Raw genomic sequence first — 23911 nt, 5'->3', positions numbered from 1 at the left:
CGGCCGAGGTTAGGGGTCATGAGATCACGGGTTCAACTGGGGGGTTATGGGGTCACTACACTGACCCGATTTTATATATATATATATATATATATATATATATATATATATATATATATATATATATATATATCATATATGAAAATATTATAAAGCAACCCACCAATCTTCAAAGATTCAAAATATACTTAACATAATTCACCAATTACAACCACAAGTCAATATTACACAACATAATTAAAGTATCAAGATACCAAAGTACAAAACTCATATTCTAATGGGGTCACTACGGTGACCCGGTTCTGTCTCTTTTGATAAGGTCTCTGACAAAGGAAAATTTAAAGGAAGTAAGAATGAGTTTTTGTTTTCCATCAACCGCTGTAAGGATTTCATTTGAATGGGAAAAAATTCTTACCTTTTCTAGAAGATTCACGGAAGCGAGGTGAAGATTGAAGACGTCTAGGTCATTGGGAGATAAGAGAACGATTAGATTTAGGTTTGTAAGCATTTTTATTTTATTTTTTTAATAAAACGACATTGTTTCAGGGAATTTTTTTTTAAAAAAAAAAACATGCAGTGACTCCCTTTGACCCGGGAGTCACTAAAACCCGGCCAAATTTTGGGGGTCGGAAGTGTTGATGTGCATATAGGATCTAACTTGTGACCCCAACCCTCATAGGGGAGGGGTCAGGGTTGACCCGGGTCAACCGGGGGTGGGGTGGGGTTTTAAAACACTGGTTTCAAGTTTAGATTTTTTTTTCTTCAACTACGGTAAAATCTAGTATTTATATTCATCCAATTATTCATGCATAATGTTAATACTTTAAATCTAAAAGCATAGCAGTTTTGAAGTACTTCATCAAAGGGGTAAGATAGATCCAAATTTGCTGCTTTTATGGCAGGACAATGCGATATTCTACATAAAAAATACTTACACTAATTATACATTTTATTTATGTGGGCAGTTATACTTATTACTGAAAAAATTTATAACTCTTATTATTAAATTAATTATTGTTGATTTTTGTCAATCTAACGGTTATAACTTATTGAGAATTAATAATTAATTTATATGAGTGACTAATTAAAAAAATTATAACTATTAGATTGAGGAAAATCAACGGTAACTAATTTTGTAGTAAGAGTTGTAAAAATTTTTAGTAGAAAGTATAACCTCTTCCTTTATTTATTTGAAAAAATAAAAATAAAAAATTATATTTTTCTTGTTTTAGATAAATCACAGCTTATAACTCTCACTTAGGTCTTTTTTTCAAAAAAGTCCTCTCGACTCTCAGTTAGAGGTGTTAAGGGGCCGAGCTGGGTCAATATTTGGTCTTCAAATGTTAAGCCTATGTTTAAATATGTTATATTGTCCTAGCCTATAACCTGTTATGAATATAATTATCGGCATGTGGTCTGGCTTATTTATAAAAAATAAAAGTCTGGCTTAGCCTGTTAAAAAAAAATAAGTCAACAAAAATTTATCCAAACAAAATATACAATCAATAATACTAATAATTCCACAAAGATTCATAAATTCAATGTATACCCAAACAACATAATATAGAACAAAATCATTCAAGAAGTTTGCTTAACCAATAAACTAAAGTAGTACATATTCTGCGTAAACAATTTAATATACTAATATCAACAAATTAATATATTGCTATATTACCTCCTCCTACATAAAAAAAGTCAAATTATTTTTGACATTCAATTATAATTTCAGAAAGCAATCAACTTGTTTAAACTAAATAAATACAATCACCATATATGGAACATGTATCATCAGACATAAGCCATGAAATCACCCTCAAACAAGCAGCATTTTAGCCTGTGCAATGTAGCAAAATCCTTTTTTTTCCACCTTCCAGATAAAGCCACCCAGATAATAAACTATATACACACACACAAAAGGGAAAAATTGTTTATCCTTTTAAATGACACAATTTATATTCTTTTACTCTCACAAAGAGGTGAGACTTACACTTTTATATTCTTTTGTCTACTCTCTCTCCTCCTTTATGTATCTCTTTCTCTCACTTAAAATGACACAACTTTACATCCTTTAAAATGATACACACTTTTCCTTAAAAAAAACACATAAATCAATATCAGCCAATATGAACATTTTTAAACACGACAAAAAATACATTTTTTGTGATGACAAAAATTGTCACTGAAAAATATATAAATCGTCACAAGAACACTTTTGTGACGATATTTTATTTCGTCAACTTTCGTTAATAATGCTAATGTCACTGTTAAATTAGTGACGATATTTTTTGATGACACTATAAAAGGTATTATTGTGATAAAAAATTATGTCACGAATATTGTAAACAATAATGACGCAAATAATTTGTCACAGATATTTACAACATCAATGATGATTTAATCGTCACATTATAATAATAACTATAATGACGAATTATTTGTCACATTATAATAATAATTTTATTAGTGACGAATTATTTGTGATAAATATATATTTGTCACTATTAATGAAATTTTAGTTACAAATTATCAATTTATGACAATTAAAAATAATTATAGTGACAAAATAAAATTGGCCACAAATAATATATTATTAGTGACGAATTATTTGTGATAAATATATATTTTTCACTATTAATGAAATTATAGTGACAATTTATCATTTTGTCACAATTAAAAATAATTATAGTGACAAAATAAAATTTGATCACAGATAATATATTATTAGTGACCAATTGTATATTCATCACTAAATTTTTGTCTCAAATAATAATATTTCTTGTAGTAAAGAAAACAATGATAAAAATAAGATCACACAAACTGAGACTTCAAACATTTTATCAAAGGCAACTAACCGCTCCTAGCTAGCATGTAAAGGAGAGTATTATAACTGCAGTCAAAAATCTAAGTTACAGGAAATTCAAATATTTTATCGAATAGGAAATAGGCAACAATAAATTATACAAAATATATTAAAAATATAAATATTGATACCAAGCATATGGCAAAGAAAACAAAAACTTAAGGAATATTATAGAAATCATTTAGTCCATACCCGCTTTAAAATATAGAAAGATAGAACTATACATAACAACCCAAGCCAACTTATCGAAGGGCATTATTACACACTCTAAATGAACTCTAAGTGAGATAAATAAATATGATTGAAGAGCGTGAAAATGATAAAATCATAGAATCTAAAAAAATTAGCAAAATAATAATAATAATAATAATAATAATAATAATAATAATACATCAGTTTTTCAACTATTACATATGAAAAATGAATTGCGCTAGCAAAACAGGAATCAAAAAATGCTAAATCGCCTCTACAAACAAATCAGAGTTAATATTGCGAAAAAATATATCAATAATAGCAAGATCATGCATATACCGTAGTTTTGGAGGGTTTGATCGTCCTTGAGGATCTAACCCTTGTAAATCAGACATTGTTGATCAATGGCTTGAGTGGGCTGGGCGTAACGATGGGAGTGAAAATTAGGTTAGTATAAAAAATACAAAATAAAAAAAGAGTTAGTAGGCCAGCCTAACGGGCTTTAAAGCCGAGTTTTTGAATTTGAACCCGAGATCTGTTTATTAAATAAGCTTTTATACAAGTCTAAGTCTGGATCCAACAACCAAACACACAGACCAGGCTAGGCCTGCACGAGCCGGGCCAAAAACCTTGGCTCTTTTAACACCCTACTCTCAGTTAAAACGAATAACTTTGTATAAACATTAAATATACCTCTTGCTTATTATTACGATTAAAAGCTCCCCAATTCATCAACCGATCACCAGTAGCTGTCACCACTAGTCGGGGAAGCAGTGGCCATAACAAGTAATTTTGATGACTGTAGCGGTGATGATGGATTAAGGAATAATAATGTTTTTGCCTTAAAATTAAGAGATGTGTTTAATTGTTATAATATTATAACATAACTAGATTAGTTGTTTCAATTAAAAGTATATAATGATTTTTAAAAAATTACGTGATGGATGATGAGTTTAGAGTTGTTCGGAACAGTGACCAAAGTGTCACAAAATCCAAAAAAAATTGCCTAAATGCCACGCGAATAGTACTTTTTATCATACTGTCACGCGTTCAAGTTCGCTGCCAATCATAATGAACTTGGTTAGGCCACGTGGCATGTTCCTATTAGCTTACCATGTTCGCTACCAGTGGTAGCGAACTTCGTCGTATATGATTTCATGACACGTGCACACTTTGCAAAAAAAAAAAAAAATTGACTGGACTAAGTTTGCTATCACTAGTAGCGAACATGGTACGCTAACGGGAATGTGCCACATGACTAGTAGCGAACTTGGATGCGTGGCAGTCTGGTAGAAAGTACTGTTCGCGTGACATTTTGATATTTTTTTTAAAGTGTCATTTAGGTCAGTGTTCCGAGTTGGGCTTTACCTTATTTTCTATAAAACAAACGATATAAAATTTCTGTAATAAAAATCAGGTGTAAATATCATTACTCTTTAATGACATTAATACATGAGTGGATAAGATGGTATATCAATATGTTACAACTAATTTCTTTTAAGAGAGTAAATATATAAATTTCACAAAATTATCTTCCTCTAAATGCTTCTTTCCGGATTTTTATGAAAAATTTAGCCATTTTTTTTTATCAAAATAAGTTAATCAGTGAATTTTAGTAATTATTATACAGTTTACACCATAATTTAACAAACAAATACTTTTAAATCCTAAAAAACTTTGGCAGAAATTTTAAAAAACACATAGTTTTTTTTTCATGACATCGTCACTTATACAAAACCTATGATGCACGGACACTGACACGGGACACGCCGACACGTTAATTCTAAAAATGGCATATTTTAACACGTTGGGACACGTTTTGATATTAAATAATATTTTTAATATATATAATATAATTTATATTTAATAGATATAACAGTCCATAATAAGTCATAACCAATCAAATATTCAAATTTCATAACATAAATATAAACAAAAATAATTTTCCGTACTTTGTTAATTTTTCATGTCAAATTTCATAACAGAAAAAAATTGACCACGTGTCCGAGCGTTGACCAGGTGTCAGAAAAAGTTGACTGTGTGTCGGAAGAACGTGTCGAAATGTGTCGGAGAGTTGACCACGTGTCCTAAAATATTGACTGCGTGTCGGAACGTGTCCGTGTCGGACACGTGTCCGACACGTCCTTTTTCTAAAAAATTGTGTGTCCGAGTATTGGAGTACAAAACCTATTTCAATATAATAAAAACAATAAAATGGATTACAAAAAGGACTAAAGGAATGTTGGGTATAACTTATATTTCACATTGAGATAACAAATTTTATTGGTGGAACAAAGAAATCAAACGAAGTGTAGATACCAAATAAAATGTAACACTTAATTTAAAGTTAATAAATTGTGAATTTGTAACAAAAGAGAGAGACAACATTACTGATTTGACTATATTCACTTCACTGCTACTCGTTACAAGTCATTCGATTTACAAGAGAATATAAATAAGATTTAAAAAATCTTAACAGAAGTTATTCATAGTCTCAAGTCCAAACTACTAAAAAAAATAAAATTACAATAAATCAGAGGCCCACAACAATGCCAGGCTTCTAGAGCCTGGGGTGCTGTCCCCTGCACTTGATGACCCCGTCAACAAGGACCCTCATCATATATGCAAAGTATAAACCCAACATGAAGATGTTTAATGAACCACCTGTGCAACTGATAGATCTCCTTCAATAGGACTCTAGTTTTATTCCCTCTTCGTTAGTTACCACTTTGTAATTTGTTTTGTATTGTGGGGTTCCCCACTCCTTATTTACAAAAAAAAATAAAATAAAATATATAAAAGATAAATAGTTCTGAATGGAAAAAGATAACTAGAAATAATGGATGCGTTATGATATATTTAATTCTGAATTTAGACAACAAGGATCGCCATCCAAATCCAATTGTTTTTAATACATCATTTTTTAGGGGTTGGTTCGCTTCAGGTTTTGTCTAAAAGAAAAGGAAAATTAAACCGATCGATTAAGGTTTAGTTTGATTTGTCTTTATTTTAAAAAAATATGAATTGTTAACTACCAAAAAAAAAAGTATGAATTGTTATATACACTTTTTAAATTTTTTATCTTCAATAATCTAAAATTTTAAATTATTAACCATTATAGGGTGAAATATTAGTTTATTGCATTTCCTTATTTGTAATAGTAATCAAATCAATTCCAAAAATGTTTAGTAAATATAACCAAAGGCATCTTTAATAATCTAGATAGTAGGTGAGCGCGCCAGAATTAATAAGGAAAAGCAGAAAAAGAGGAAATACCTAATTAGTAAGGGAAAAATTATCCTTTTAAATAACACAACTTATATCATTTCACTCTTACAAAGAGGTGAGACCCATACCTTTATTTTTTTGTCAACTCTCTCTCCTCCTTTATCTATCTCTTTCTCTCTCTTAAAATGACACAACTTTTTTTTGGTAAGTTAAATGATACAACTTTACATCCTTTAAAATGACACACACTTTTCTCAGTTATTAAAGTCTACACGTTTATCTTTAAATGATTAGTAGAAATTTTTATCCCTTTATTTTGAAAAAAATTAAATTCATCCCTTTCTTCAATATAGGCCAACATCGAATACAGGCTTCCTTTACTAAGCTTAAAGGGGCATTTGATAGATGAGAAAAAAAAAATTACCGGAGAAATATAATTACTAGGAATATATATGGTGAAAAGTTAAAAAATATTGTTTGGCAGACCAAAATATTATCGAAAAAATTGGGTTATATTTTCTAATTCTATGTTTGGTTGAAGATAAAATATTGATGAAAAATGAAATGAAATTACCAAACTAACCATTGATTAAATACAAAGAAGACTCTCTCTCCAGTTTTCTTTTGGCACGTTTTTTTAGAAGGAATATTTGTGTCCATTGCCTTTTTTTTCTACTTTTTAGTTTGATGGGGGAATAAGGTGATATTCTTAAATGACAATTTTTTTTTTAATTTTACACACAAACCGAGATTACTATGCAAATTCGAATGATAGACAAATTCTTTAAAACCTCCTACCAAACATGATCAACTAGAAAACTCATCTAAACCTTTCCGGTCATCCTAAAAAAAACCTCCTACTAAATACCTCCTAAAGGAATATGCTAGGGAGAATATCTTCTTTGTTTTGTTATCAGAAGTGTCCTAAACTTTTAGCTTTAGAAGAAAAATAAGGAGAGTGAAGATTCAAGTAGAGATCAAATACCTCCCTTTAGGGCCTATTTTGTGTGATGTATAAGGCTTATTAGTATAAGTTTATACTATACGTTATAATATTTTTAGTTGTTGACAGTGACATTCGTATAGTATAAGCTTATACAGTAGAACCCCTTAATACATCAAAATAATGTATAACTTAGTCAGGCATAAGAGAGTGAGATTAAGGCTGATAAGGGGTTGATGTATGAACATTGTTGACGAGTGAAATTCTCAATTAATAATTAATTTTTAAAATATGGAATTTTTTTATTTTTATAAAATTTAATATATTTTATTACAGACCGATCAATATAATTTTATAAAATTAATATCATTAATATATTTGGAATAATTATATAAATTATTTATTACAGGGTAATTTTGTTAAAAATATTTATTTTTTTCCTATCTAGTATTACAGAGTGCATTACCAAATATTGGATGATATTATCTTATACAATATATTATCTTATACAATATCGTGTCAAACACTGGAGAATACTAAAATTTAATCAATCTTATACAATCAGATTTTATACTCTCATGTCTTATACTATCAGATCTTATTCTATACTGTGCACAAAATATGCTCTTAGTGTCAAGTTTGGAAATTCAAAACTTATGATAGTATTGGTCAAATATAGAATTATAATGATAAATATTAATTCTAAATATCAAAACTTCAGATTTAATGGTAATAAATATCTCGAATAAATATAAACATTAAAATATGGGATATGATCCGTTTACAAATTTTTTTTTGTAAATTACACTAAGTACGACCGGTCGTACACTGCATGATTAAAGTATGACTGGTCGTACTTAGTGTAATCTGTAAGAGTTTTTAAACAAAAAAATTTATAAATATAACCTGCCCCTTAAAATATTAACATATTTATTTGCTTAAATATTTAAAATTTTCAAAATATACAAAAAACAATTTTAAAATGTAAAATTAGTAATATTATTTAAAATTTCCTATAAATATTATAAAATTTAATTCGATGATATTAAATATCTTTATATAAATACTAAATGAATAAAAGTTTAAAATTTCCAATATAACGCCTAAAACAAACAAGATGTAAGATGAAAGGCTTCAAGATAGACACAAAACAATTCAACAAGACCACTGAATATAATAATAATAATAAAATAATAATATTAAAAACAATAAGACAAATTCTAGACTGGCAAAACCTCACCCAGCGAAAACTATGAAGCACCGACACTTCAAAAACTCTAACGTGTCGTGTCCGACACTTTCCGACACTCTCCTACACTCCGACACTCCAACACGCGTTATAGAAATTCAAAAAAAATATTTAAAAGTTACGTTGCGTGGAGTTTTTAGTTCCAACTATTAGATTCGTTGGATTACGATTACCATTTTATTGAGTTTAATATAAATATTTGGGATATCTTATGTTTCTTTGCAAAATTGATGAATATTATAAGTTTAATTTTATTTTTTTGTTAAATTATTGAATATTAAATATAATAAACACTACATAAATTAAAAAAAAATATTTAGTATCAAAACGTGTCCTAATGTGTCGAAATCTAACATTTTTAAAATTAACATGTCGAAGTGTCGTGTCATATCGCGTCACGTGTCCCGTGTTAGTATCGTTGCTACGTAGAGCCAAAATGTCATTGGTGCATAGGAATTGATAATTAATTTTACTTAATACAATGAGTAAAATTGTTACAGGTTCCTTTCAAAATTTGAATGTAGACAACACTTTGTATAGTAACTCCTTGAATATATATTTTCTAAAATTTCTTTCTTACAATGGGGTCCATTAAATGATGTAAGAAAAATACAAATAATCCAAGAAAAAACGCAAAAGAACATATATACCATATAAGCATGGATTTCGTCAAAGCTAGCCTTAAAAGAGAACATGATAACGTCTATTCCATAAGGTTGTATCCATTGCCTTCAATCTCTATAAACACACACACACACACACACACCAGATAAACTCAAAAAAAAATCAAGGTTTTCTTCAATCACCATAGCCATATGGCACCAAGCTTTGACATGCTGAGTTCGTTGCCAGATTCTTTGCTTTCAAGCATCGTTTCCTACCTTCCATTCAAGGAAGCGGTAAGAACATCTGTCCTTTCCAAAAGCTGGGAAAACATTTTCAAGGCAACAAAAAACATAGAGTTCAATGAACTCTTTTTTGTTAGATTTGATCAACCTGCTGATGATGAAACTAGAGAAGCCCAAAGAAGGGCTTTTCTGGATTTTGCAACATCTTGGATTGATAACCATGGACAAAATGTCTTGGACAAGTTCTCTTTGAGGTTATCAATGCCTAATAGAAATGCTGTTGGGGTCATAGAAAGATGCATTGCTTTTGCTACACAGCATGGGGTGAAGGAGTTGGAGCTTGACTTTTCTGATCCAGATTGGAACGAGAATATTATTTATTATGATGATCATGAGGCCTTGTTTGAATTGCCTAGGCATGTTTATGACCACAGTTGCCTTGAATATTTGAAGTTGTTTTCTTGTAGTTTTGTTGCAACTGATACGGTTAACTTTCATGCACTCAAAGAAGTTTCTTTGGGTTGGATGGAAGTGAGACTCACTGCTATTCAGGCTTTGTTATCCAATTGTAAAATGCTTGAGATTTTGAGTCTGAAAAAGTGCTGGAATTTTGATGCCTTTGAAATCGGGGGAGAAATCCTGAGCCTAAGAAAGCTGGTGGTGGAAAAGTGCCGTTTTCAATTTGATATTTTCAAAGTGCATGCACCAAATCTAAAGTATTTCAAGTACTCCGGGTTGATGAATTTTTTTGTCCTGGAACTACGTTCAATGGTAATGGAAGAGGCAGATCTTGATTTCTCCCTTGAATTTGGATTCGAAGGACATGGTTCTTTCCTTTACCACCTCTTGGAAGATCTCCACAATGTTAGTGTTTTGACTGTCTGTAGTTACTTGCTTCTGGTAATTTTCTTCACCCAGTTTTTTTCTTCTCAAAATTAATTTTTTATTAATTATATATAGTCAATCAGCTGCATTAATTAAGGTACTTCTGTATTTTTATTGTATTCAAATAGTATTAATATTCTAGATAAGAGAGAACTAAAATACAAGTGGTGTATTAAATCTGGATTCACATAATACACAGGGATATGGGATATTGGAGAGAACCCTGGTCTCTTAGAACACATTGTTGTCTAGAGCCACCTAATACATATATCCTTTCCCTTTAACCAATCTTTAGTTTTCAACCTCCTTCTACACCTTGATCTCTAGATACACCTATTATACAAGCATATATCCTTTCCCTCCTAGCCCTCCTTGGTTTTTAACCTCCCCTAATAACTTGTTGGGGTTACGTGACCCAACAATTTCTTCTGTGTGCTCGCAGGTCTATATAATCCCTTCAGGTATATGTAATGTGTAAATGTGATGTTCATCAACACAAATGTGCAACCTCTCATATCCGCCCATCATATAATATGATGCTCTAAATATGTATATGAACCAAATGGATAAAGAAGTAAATTAAGTGGTTAATATCCCCATAAATTCTTACAAGATAGAAGATTGTTCCATTTAATTAAGTAACCCATTTCTTGAGGAAAAAACATATCTACCAGAGCCATATCCACAACTCTATATCTTCCATCTACCTTTTGCTTCATTCTTTGCTGAGCATGAAGCAAATGATGCTGATCAGTTCACCATGCTAGATGATATTATGTGCTTGCAGCATATCCTCAGTATTAGCCACACTCGGTTCAAATTAGATTAGTTCAGATGAATAATATATATATATATATATATATATATATATATATATATAGCCACACAGCTTCCATCAGGCTATAAGTAACTAACTATTTCCCTCCCCTTCGGTGCTTGTCATGTGTTGTTATCTCTGTCCTACCTAGTGTATTAGAGGCTTATAATATAATATTCATTTTAGTCCATGATAACTTTCAGTCTTGATATATATATATATATATATATATATATATATATATATATATATATATATATATATCTTTTTTGTTTTAATTAACGTTTTGTGTTTGATATATATGCCAAGGTTATTCCTACTCCAATGGAACCGATGCGTACTCACCGTGACATGAATGTAACGCATTTGACAATGAAGACGGCTTTGCACGAGAATGAGTTTTGTGGAATCACATTCATGCTTAACAGCTGCCCGATATTAGAGCGTCTCACCATTGAATTAGGTTTTGCAAAACACTTGTTTGTGAGTATTGCATATAATTTATGTTCCTATTTATACATATATATATATATATATATATATATATGATTCATTGGAAGAAAAACGGGCAAATAAATTTTTGTTGTTTATATTGTAGGGTTACGAACCAGTATTCCAATATGATCCCAAGAGATTCTGGATAGACGATGTATATATTTACAGATGCGTGAGACATACACTCAAGGAGGTGGAGATTAAAGGGTTTACAGGAACTGCGAATGAGCTTCTTGTGCTGAGCTATTTTATCGTTTGTGGGAGTGTGCTGAAAAAGATTACTATCAATATAGTGAAGGATGATGATGATGCTACAGCTGCCTACACCCGTGAAGTTGCAGAAATCCTCCTCACCTTTCCAAAAGCTTCACCTGATTTGGAGATTTCAATCTCTTAATGCATATTAATTTCAGAGTAAACTGCGTCTGTGTGCTACTTTTTTTATTTAATATGTTATTGTGTTTAATTAATTAGTTGCTAAGACACTTTTTGACTTATTTCAGTGTTGTGTCAATAAATCTTTAGAACCTTCAGTTATATAGACAAACAGATGCCGGTTGCGTTGGATAATTATATGCATCGTGTGATTCGTGTTCATGATTTTTATACATCTTGATTTCTTAAATTTCGTTTTTTTTTTTTATTTCATAATGAAAAAATATATATCTAAGGAGTTATAAATTGCACATTCAGGTTTTGATGGTATAAATAATTTATACATTAGCTTTAATGTGATAAGTTTTGATTCTGATACCGGCTAGCTATTTATTTCTGTGCATTAATTCGGTTTTTAAACCTCACTAAATGCAAGACGGCTGACTATGTTATATATGTACTTTTTTTTTTTTTAACTTCATGAGTTTAGATATATATGAGTATTACAATATTATTCAATTTACGATTTAATTTTGACAGAGTGCCTTTCAGGTTTAGATTTTTTTTTTTCTTCAACTACGGTAAAATCTAGTATTTATATGCATCTAATCATTCACGCATAATGTTAATACTTAAAATCTAAAAGCTTAGCAGTATTAAGTACTTCATCAAAGGGGTTAGATAGATCCAAATTTGCTGCTTTTATGGCAGGACAATGATATTCTACATAAAAAATACTTACATTAATTATACATTTTATTTATTTGAAAAAATAAAGATAAAAATTTGTTTTATTTTATAAGATAAATCACAACATATAACTCTCACTTAGGTTGTTTTTCATAAATGCCCTCGTGTGCTCTCAGTTAAAACAATTAAATTTGCATTATATCATTATAAACATTAAACATAACCTCTTGCTTATAATTAAGATTAAAAACACCATAACCTCTTGCTTATAATTAAGATTAAAAACACCATAACCTCTTGCTTATAATTAAGATTAAAAACACCCCAATTCATCAACCCACCACCAGCTGCGGTCACCACCGGTTGGGGCAGCAGTGGCCATGATAAGTAATTTTGGTGACTGTATTGGCGATGGTGGACTAAAGGAATATGAATGTTTTTATCATAAAATTAAGATATGTGCTTAATTGTTATAATATTATAACATAAGTAGATTAATTGAGTCAATTAAAAATACATTATATTTTAAAAAAAAAATTACGTGATGGATGGTTTATACTTTACCTTAATTTCTATAAAAAGAAACGATATAAAAATTCTGTAATCAAAATCAGGTATAAATATCATTACTCTTTTACATGAGTGGATAAGATGTTGCATCAAGATGTCACAACTAATTTCTTTTAAGAGAGTAAATATATAAATTCCACAAAATTGTCTTCCTCTAAATGCCTTTTTTCTGGATTTTTATGAAAAATAATAGTTAGCCAATTTTTATCAAAATGAGTTAACACTGTGAGTGACTTTTAGTAATTATTATACAGTTTACACCATAATTTAACGAACAATTGATTTTAAATCTTAAAAACCTATGGCAGAAACTTAAAGAACGCATAAAATAGTTTTTTTTTTCTTGTCACTTATGCAAAACCTATTTTAATAAAGGTAAAAAGGTGTGTCATTTTAGTGTGTTTACACTATGTTTTACTACTGGTAAGACATAGTGTTAATATAAAAAGTTGATTTTTTTTCTCTCTTCGGTCATATTAGTTGATGTGTAAAGTAAAAAAGAGAGTAACTTTTCATATTATAATTATGTTTTACTGATAAGACATAGTGTAACATATTAAAAAGACAAAAGTTGTGTCTTTTAAAAGGACATCCACTACACCCTTTAATAAAATAAAAACAATAAACTGGACTACAAAAAGGACTAGAGGAATATTATTCATATAACAATTTTTATTGGTGGAACACAAGCTAAGTGTAGATATCAAGAAAAGCACCATTTTAAGATTTTTGGGCAAAAGAATTATCCAGTTAAAGTTGATTGGATAAGTTTTTTCAAACTAATACAGTCAAACATGTCATTGATACTGACGGACTAGCCCCGTCAATGATACTGACGGGACTCGTGTCATGTCAGTACCACGTAGACAGTCCTGTTATCGTAAAACTTCGGAAGACCATAATTTTGACTTGGGTATCCAAATCAGATTTTTTATTTATTTCATATAACTTTTCGAGATCTACGCAATGACACCTTATTTAACATATTTTATCTTCTACAAACATAGTTTGAATTTGTAATAATGGTACCACAATCACAAGAGCGTTTAAATTCAGAAGATGGCACGTGCGGCAACTCATGGTATTGGTTCGGAAAGAACTCGGGATCTTCTGGATTTAAATGATCTTGTAATTGTGGAATTATTGTTGGAAATTCAAACTATGTTTGTGGGAGATAAAATATGTCAAATGAGATGTCATTGCATAGATCTCGAAAGTTATGTGAAATAAAAAAAATCATCTGATTTGAATATCCGAGTTAAAAGTTATAGCCTTCCAAAATTTTACGGTAGCGGGACTGCCTACGTGGCGCTGACATGGCACGAATCTCGTGAGTATCAGTGACGTTTTGATTGCATTACTTTGAAAAAACTTTTCGATATTCCTACTACCTGTTTTTTCTACTACCACTTCACTACCACTTTAATCACCATTGGATTCAAAAGTTATTTTTTTTTCTCTCTCTTCATTCAACTTTTCCTTTAATCAAATGGTGATTAGAGTGGTAGTAAAAAAAATAGGTAGTTAGAATATCCTAACTCAATGGGTAATTCTTTTGGCCAAAAATCTTAAAATGATGCTTCGGCCGTAGATACCAGCGAGTCAGCGACAGTCATATTCTCAGCCACTTCAAGATTTTGCTAACATTTATATCGTGGGTTGCACTTGGAAAAAAATAAAAGCTACCTACATCGCCTTGCATAAGCTAGCCCTTGGGCCTTGCCTTTGGGTCCATGGAATATAATATAATAAAATGTAACACTTAATTTAAAGTAATAAAGTGTGAATTTGTAACCAAAAAAAAAAAGTAATGAACTGCGAACATTACTGATCTGACTTTAATCAACATGTAGGCCCCAAATTTTATAGTTAATTTAATTAACGCGGAAACAAGTAGAATTTTGTAAAACTCAAGAGCTGAGTTTCCAATAAAGACTCCTATTTATTAGAGGAATTCTTGTTCCCAAGTCAATCAAGGGTCTATATATTCGTCAATGGGAAAAAATGACCAAGACAAATAAAGCAGGCCCCAGCATGTATGATAAAGGGAAACTTACTAAACCTACTTTCAATGTAAGTTGCAGCTGTAAGTGTTATACCTCTGCTTACAATTGACCATTGCAAATCTTGGAGAAGTCTTCCAAAACCATCAACGTGGTTACTATTAGAATGGGAATTGCACTCTGAAAGTCAATAGCACAGTCATTAGAAATTTCCCCACAAATATGTCAAGTTTGGGACATATTAACAAGAAATATTGACATGTTAAACACATATCATACATTAGCTTATAAATAATTTCAATCAGCTCCTTTTTCTTTGTAATGTTAATGAAAAATTAAAATCACTTACAGGTCATTATGGTTGTTAAAGCCTTATCAATATAATAATGCAGTTCCTCTATTCAATTGTATTTCTCTTTTTTCAAAAGAGTTTCTTGTGAGAAGCATTTGGAACTACTAGACTTTAATAAGTGACATCTAGTTCACGAATTCAAGTAATTCGAAAAGTATTGACTAAGTAAAGGCACCAGATTCCACTTTCTCGCTTCATTATAACTATGCAACCCTGCTGAAACACGGCTAAGTATTTGTTTGGTGTGATGTATAAAGTCTGATAGTATAAGCTTATATTATACGTTACGATTAGTGGCGGATCTAATTTTTTTTTTGTATATCTGCATATTTAGGACGGGGGTTTGGGGGGCGCTGCCCCCAAATTTTTTTTTTAAAGATCATGATCATGGTCTAATTTTTGCTTCAACTTCAAAAGTAAAGCTTTGGTGAATCAACCAAAGTTTTAAGGAAATAATCGATAATGATAATTAAAAATAAATAAACATCACAAAAAGACATTGATAAAATATAGTATAATTGTAGAGATTAATCGATCAAAAACTCACCTTTGTCGATGTCTATTTGATTCAAAGTTGGCCACTTTTGTTTCACAAAAAAGGTGAAAAATCTCGTACGATTCTCATCCACTTGATAAAAATTGAATTTCAGAAATCGTTGATGTCTATTAAGATTTGGAGCTAATAAAGTTTATCTAAAAAAAAAAAGAGACAAAACAATGGGCTACGATTTAAGCTTTAAGCTTTTAATTGTAGGGGTTGGGCCTATCTTTACTTTTTTTTCTTTCAATCTTCATATTTTTATTTTATTTTATTTTTGACTTGAATCACATATCCCATGTAAATTTTTTTTCCACCCAACTTTGTGTCTGCAAGTGCAGACAACTGTCAAAGAAATGAAGAAAGAGATGAACGAGAGAGAAGACATTCAGAGAATGCTGATGAGAGAGAAAGCTAAAGTATTTCATGTATTTTCTTAATGAATCAGGAACTGTACACGTTGATCTTTATAGAGATACATTGATGACACGTCACTGATTCTGTTTGAACAGAATCAGTTCCACACTAACTAATCCTTATTTGAGCTATTACAAAAGTGCCCTCAGCTGACATTACAAATATACCCTTAAGTGATACTTTACTCTAATAGTCCCCTGCAAACTCAGGGTGGATGAGAAAGAGAGGGAAGATCAGTCACACTGAGTTTGTCTCTGAGAATGGCAAACCGGGAGGCTGAGAGGCTCTTAGTTAAGGTATCAGCAATTTGATCAACAGCAGGAATGTGACACACTTTAATGTCCTTAGCTAAAACACGTTCCCGAACAAAAAATATATCTAACTCCATATGTTTCGTACGAGCATGGAGCACAGGATTGTGAGACAAAGAAACTGTGCTGAGATTATCACACAGAATGAGGGGAGTAGTAAACCGAATATGAAGTTCACTAAGAAGTGACTTTAACCAGAGAACCTCAGTTGTGGCAAGAGCTAGGCTGCGATATTCGGCTTCAGTGCTTGAGCGGGCAATCAATGTTTGCTTCTTTGACCACCAGGAGATCATATTCGAGCCAAAATACACACAAACACCAGATGTTAATCTACGGTCATCAGGGTCTCCAGCCTAATCAGCATCACAGAAAGCAGTAATAGAGAAGGGATGACTAGGATGACAAGGTTGCAATAGCATTCCATGCTGAATGGTACCTCGAAGATACCTCAAGATTCGTTTGACAGCAGTCTAGTGTTCCTCAAGAGGCTGAGCCATAAATTGACAAGCCTTGTTTACAGCAAAACTAATTTCTGGTCTAGTGAGTGTGGCATACTGCAGTGCTCCAACAATTGAGCGATAAAAGGAGGAATCTGGGTGATAGTTGGAACCATATTTGGATAACTTGCATCCAGAGGGAAGTGGAGTAGAGATTCCTTTGGCCTCAGCCATATTGGCCTTAATGAGCAGGTCTCGAACATATTTGGATTGGGAGAGCAAAATAGCACCAGATGAGGTCTTTTTAACTTCAATGCCAAGGAAAAAATCAAGATCACCAAGATCCTTCAAAGCAAAGGCACTATTTAGGTTTTGTACCACAGACTGAAGAAGAGTAGCATCATTGCCGGTGATGATTATATCATCCACATAGACTAAAAGAAAGATGCAGTGACTGGATCTTCGGTAGATGAAGAGAGATGGATCACATTTACTTGCTGTGAAACCAAGCTGAAATAAGGAAACTTTAAGCTTATCAAACCATGCTCTTGGTGCCTGTTTCAGACCATAGAGAGCCTTATGCAGCCTGCAAACAAGAGATTTGTTAGAAGATTCAAAACCAAGAGGTTGTTTCATGTATACCTCTTCCTCTAAGATGCCATTGAGAAAGGCATTGTTGACATCTAATTGCTTTAGTTGCCAACCAAATGAAATAGCAATAGTGAGTATAATCCGAATGATAATAGGCTTCACAACTGGTGAGAAGGTTTCAGTGTAGTCAAAACCAGCTTGTTGATGGAACCCTTTAGCCACTAATCTGGCCTTATACCTACTAATGGACCCATCTGGATTCTCTTTAATTCGGAAAACCCACTTGCAACCAATAGCCATTCTGTTTTTGGGAAGAGGAACCAAGGTCCAGGTACTGTTTGCTTGAAGAGCTTGGAATTCGGATTGCATGGCAGTAAGCCAATGAGGATTACAAAGAGCCTGTTTGACTGATGTAGGTTCAAGGGTGGTTAGAAGAATTCGAGGTATAAGGGCAGATTTGGAGCGGGTAATAATGGTGTGATCAGATGAAGGAGAAAGGGTTCCAGAAGGGACATATTCTGAACCAGAACTGATGGTGGAAGATGAAGAAGTAAATAAAGGAGATGATAAAGGAGTACCTGAACTTGAAGGTGTCTGATCACTGTGGAAATATGAAGTGCTTGCTGCTTTGGAGGATGACGATGGTGACACAGCTGAGTGGGGAAATTCTGAAGGAGGAGAGACTAGGAGAGGAGAATTACACTGTTGTACAAAGGTGGCAGTGTTGGAATCAGCAGTGTGTGAGCTAGATGAGGTATAAGATGACAGCTGATGACCAAAGGATGAAGGAATTGTATGCAAAAGTGAAGATGGAACCAAGGGAATTAAATTTGTAATGGGTTGTGAACCAGGACATACAGGATCAGAGGAGTGTACAGCTGTCCAGGAAGAATAAGGAGATTTTGTTTCATTGAAGAGAACATCTTTAGAGATGAACAAACGATCAGAAGAATTCAAGCATTTATAACCTTTATGATTAGGAGAGTAACCAAGGAATATGCACTCACTGCTTCTAAAGTCTAATTTGTGGTTGTTATAAGGTCTCAAGAATGGGAAACATGCACAGCCAAAGACCTTAAGGCTTGTATAGTCAGGAGTGGATTTATAAAGCTTGGTGAAGGGTACTTCAAAATTCAATGCAGCTGTTGGAAGACAGTTTATGAGATGAACAGCTGAAATGAATGCATGATCCCAAAACTTGATGGGTAGAGATGCATGAGCGAGCAATGTGAGACCAGTTTCTACTATGTGACGATGTTTCCTCTCAACCACTCCATTTTGATGATGAGTGTGAGGACATGTGATCCTATGGACAATACCCTGTTGTTTTAAAGTTTGATGAAAGGATCGAAATTCTCCTCCCCAGTCAGTTTGGAGGGCTTTTATAAGGATTGAAAGTGATTGGAGACAAGAGCTTGAAATTGAGAAAATATCACTAATGCCTCAGATTTCTGTTTGAGAGGGTAAATCCAGGTATATCTGGAGTGGGCATCCACAAAGGATATATAGTATGTAAAGCCTAAAGTAGATGTCATAGGGGCAGGACCCCATAGATCACTGAATATCAAGTCAAAAGGTTTTTGCATAAACTGTGGTAGATGGTGGAGAATGTAACCTATGTATTTTACCCAAACAACAAGCTGAGCATAATTCAACATCATTTTTATTTGGAATAGGGAGATTACAAGATTTCAAAACAGAATTAAGTGCCTCAGTATGAGGATGACCTAAACGACAATGCCATAAGGAGTACATATATGAGGAAGCTACATCTTTCTGATGACTAGAAGTTACATTTATTGTAGACTTTGAATTTACACTGGAAGAAATAGAACTATGACTTATAGGTGTATTACAAAGAGACAGTGAGGTAGAATGACAATTCTGTCTGGAGTTGGGAGTGAGACAGATTTCTTTGAAGCGATATAAGCCATCTGAACCCAAGTCACCCTCCAGCAGCACTTCATGAGATTCCTGTGATTTTACACAACAAGTAAAGGGGTGAAATTCAAAATAAACTCCATTATCTCTGGCAAATTTACTCACACTAATGAGGTTTTTGGTGATAGAAGGTACAAGTAATAGATTGTCAAGGTGTAGTTGAGTGTGTGGTTTAAAATGAGAGGGAAAGGAGGATAAACCAGTAGCATTAACCCTTAGACCTTGGCCATTCCCTATGTAGACTTGATCTGCTCCTGACAACTGAGTGCTTTGTAGAAGATTTTGAGGATGTGCTGTGACATGATGGGAAGCTCCTGAGTCCGGATACCACTCAATAGCTTGAACATTTTGAGGAGTTGGTATGATTCCTTGTCCCTGTGAGGCAACATTACACTGTGGTTGAAGTGTGTTCTGAAGTTGATTTGTTGTGAGTTGATTTGCTGTGAGCAGCACTTGAGGAGGATTTGCAGGAGGTCGAATATACTGATGTGGCCTTCGAAAGGATTGTTGAGAAATTGGAAAATAGTGTGGAGCTTCAGGTGAGGATGATTCAGGTGCAAAATTTTCATCAAACCTGTACCAACAGCTTTGAACACTATGTCCAAATTTGTAGCAAAGCTGACATTGCAGGTTGTTGCGTCCTCTACCTCTGCTATTCCTGTTGTTACAAACAAATGACCTTCCTCTTCCTCTACTGAAACCATATGACCTTTGGCTTTGAAAGTTTTGATCATGATTCTGCTGGATCACACCAAATGGAGCTCTGCCAGGTGCAGATTCGTCCTTCTGATCAGCAGAAGTTGTTTGCACAACATTCACAGACATTGATTCAGCAAGGAGTGTTTCATTCTGCTTTGTTAGCATCTGTTCATAGGACATCAGTTCAACTCGCAAATCATTTATCGAGTAAGGATTCTCACGAGCTCTTACAGATGTGACAAAAGGATTAAACTCTGCAGGAAGTCCAGCCAAGATTATTTTGGTTTGTTCTTCAAAGGATACAGGACTCTTGATAGCTTTCAGTTCATCACACAGTGATTTGAAACGTCTGAGATACTCAGCAACTGATCTTCCACCTTTCTTCATGGTTCGAAGCTCAGATCTAAGTTGATGAGCTTTAGATCTCATCATTCCTTGGAAGAACTTGTGGATCTGGTCCCACGCTTCGTATGCATGACTGACTCCTAAGATCTCGTTCAGTATATCTTCGGAGATCGTTGACAAAATCCATGAAAGGAGCATCTGATCCTGACGGATCTAGTCAGTGTATGCAGGGTTGATTACTTCATTTTCTCGATCTTGTTCTGACTCGTACTGTAGAGGAACTTTAGGGTTGACAAGAAATTTGTGGAGTTGGTGAGAAGTGATGACAGGTTCTACAACCTGATTCCACAGAAGAAAGTTGCTCTCAGTTAGCTTGACTGAGATCGTGTGGTTGAACAGCGACGGAGAAGATGAAGATCGAGCTTCTGCTGTTTCTTTTACGGTGGAAGACAGTGACGGAGATGGCGATTCGGAAGCCATGGTGAACACGTTCGTATCAGGCCCTCAGGAAGAGAGCTCTGATACCATCAAAGAAATGAAGAAAGAGATGAACGAGAGAGAGAAGACATTCAGAGAATGCTGATGAGAGAGAAAGCTAAAGTATTTCATGTATTTTCTTAATGAATCAGGAACCGTACACGTTGATCTTTATAGAGATACATTGATGACACGTCACTGATTCTGTTTGAACAGAATCAGTTCCACACTAACTAATCCTTATTTGAGCTATTACAAAAGTGCCCTCAGCTGACATTACAAATATACCCTTAAGTGATACTTTACTCTAATAAACTTCAACAACTTCAGTCCGCTATTGGTTACGACATTTTTAGTTGTTTGGTGTAACCATAGTATAGTATAAGCCTATACAACAAAATCTCTTTATACATCAAAATGATGTATAACTTAATCAGGCCTAAGAGGGTAGGATTAGGCTTGATAAGGGATTGATGTATTAACCAATACAATTCTCAAGAATTAATATATTATTTTAATTTTAGTATATTAAAATAAAAATAAATTTTCAATATATAATTTTTTAAAATATTGGACATTTTTATTTTTGTAAAAAATAATATTTTTTGGACACACTAATCAACATATTTTTATAAAAAATAATATCATCTGATATATTTGAAAGAATTATGTAAATTTATAATTAAAAGGTATTTTTTACAAAAATATTTATTTTTAACCTTTCTAGTATTATACAGTGTATTACTAAGCATTTGATGATATTATTTTATACAATATATTATCTTATACAATATTATGCCAAACGCTGGATAGTATTAAAATTTAATCAGATCTTATACAATCATGTTTTATACTATCAGGCCTTATTTTATGCTATGTACCAAACATGCCCTACCAAAAAGCAAGTAATTATTTGTAACCGACAAAAAACAACTTCTACATAATATAATCATGTTAAATAATATATGAGAATATCTATCTCTCTTTTAAAAAATGCTAAGTGAAATGAGATCTTGCTTCCCATGTATAAATAATAATTGTAAAGAATTGAGCTTTTAGATAAGATATTTATTTATCATGGTATCAGAATCATGATAAATAAGTTCAATTTTCGTCATCTCTATTTTCTAAAACATAAAGTATAATAATAATAATAAAAACCTCAAATCCAATGACCTGTTTGTGTGAGAAAATATATTAGAAAAATATAATATAAAATAATTAATTAGCGTTCACCCGTGTGACTTTTTGGGGAAATTTAACCATGGACGAGCAGGTCTACTGCCAACTTTAGGTGCGAATGCGGCTAAAGTTTTATATGATATAATTTATTGTATAATATCTGAAATTCTTATATTATTTTAGTTTTATATGATATAATTTATTAACTAATCTGTTAAATTATAATTATTTATTTCTTTAATTATTTATATTAGATTTTATAAAAACTTAATAATAATAAGAATATAATTAAATAGTCACCATTTTGATATATTTTAAAAATATATTTTGTCAATATTAATAATAATAAGTTCTAAATAATTTTTAAATATAAAATATATTTTATAAAATTTTGTATATATGATATAGAAGTTTCAAATTAATGATAAATTTATAATAAAATTTTAATAATGTAAGCATAATTTCAATTAACCTTAATTAATATAAATGCGTCTCCTAATGAATATATTAGGAACAAAAACCACAACTCTAACATACACCGACATAAATGATAAATGTGACTGTTCAAGGTGCCATTGCCTTCCACAAATAGTTTCAAAGCAGTTCTACAATTGTATATATATATATATATATATGTATAAAATACAATAACATTATCTTTATCCCGAATAAACTCAAATAAAAAAGTACGAAAAAATTGAGAAAAAAAACATAAAAATAGAATTAAAAAAAGTATAAAATAACATTAGAAATATAAACATAGCAATAAACAATTCACAAGAAGTATAACATAAAATAAAGTGAAAATAAAGATGAATAAAAGATTAAATAACATAAGAAAAGGAAAAAAAAGTTAAAATAAAAATACATAGAGAAAAAAATAAATTAATAAAAGAAGATAAAAAATATTAAATAATAATAACTTTGATTCATACGAGGAGATCTACTCCCATTAGGGAACATATTCTTTCCTCCCGGTACTCATCTTCTAACTGCTATAAATATTGGATAGTACACTTTTGGGACCCCCTTAAACCATTTAGAGCCAGGGTCAATAGAAGAAGCATGGAATAAAATTGGATGTGTTTGGGTGCACTTTCCTTCCAAACTAGGCCTGCTGAGATTTCCTCTATTTGGACACATGGGAAAAATGGCTTTTCCTTAATTTATTGTAAAGCACATCCTGCTTTCCTGCTTGTGCTAATATATATACCCTACCCTACTCCACCCTCATTGTGCACCTGTGCTTGTGCTGTTTAATCAACATAGTTAATTTTACTCCAGTAAAGAGAACAAAAATCTTTGATTCTTATAAGAAGAGTCTATTTCACATTAGGTGCTACTATTTAAACTTCTTTCATCCTCTTTTATGCAATCGACTTTTATTTATTGACTCTTTGTATTTACTTATAATTGAGCATATATATTTCATTTCTAATCTCTCTTTAATTGATATATATATATAG

General features: G+C 32.0%; 1 protein-coding gene across 1 annotated transcript; it reads left to right on the top strand.

Moving 5' to 3' along the window:
- Positions 1-9287: 9287 nt before the first annotated feature.
- Positions 9288-11914, top strand: LOC133313132 (F-box protein At3g62230-like). The gene is made up of 3 exons (XM_061514460.1): positions 9288-10220; positions 11332-11505; positions 11621-11914. The coding sequence occupies exons 1-3, from the start codon at positions 9288-9290 to the stop codon at positions 11912-11914; spliced, it is 1401 nt and encodes a 466-aa protein (XP_061370444.1).
- The last annotated feature ends 11997 nt before the right edge of the window (positions 11915-23911 follow it).

This window comes from Gastrolobium bilobum, unplaced genomic scaffold, assembly GCF_033153095.1.
Source record: "Gastrolobium bilobum isolate Gb01-03AN ecotype WA unplaced genomic scaffold, APGP_CSIRO_Gbil_v1 utg4070, whole genome shotgun sequence".
Taxonomy (NCBI): domain Eukaryota; kingdom Viridiplantae; phylum Streptophyta; class Magnoliopsida; order Fabales; family Fabaceae; genus Gastrolobium; species Gastrolobium bilobum.
The sequence above is the reverse complement of the archived record's forward strand: the minus strand, read 5'-3'. Positions and strand labels throughout refer to the sequence as shown.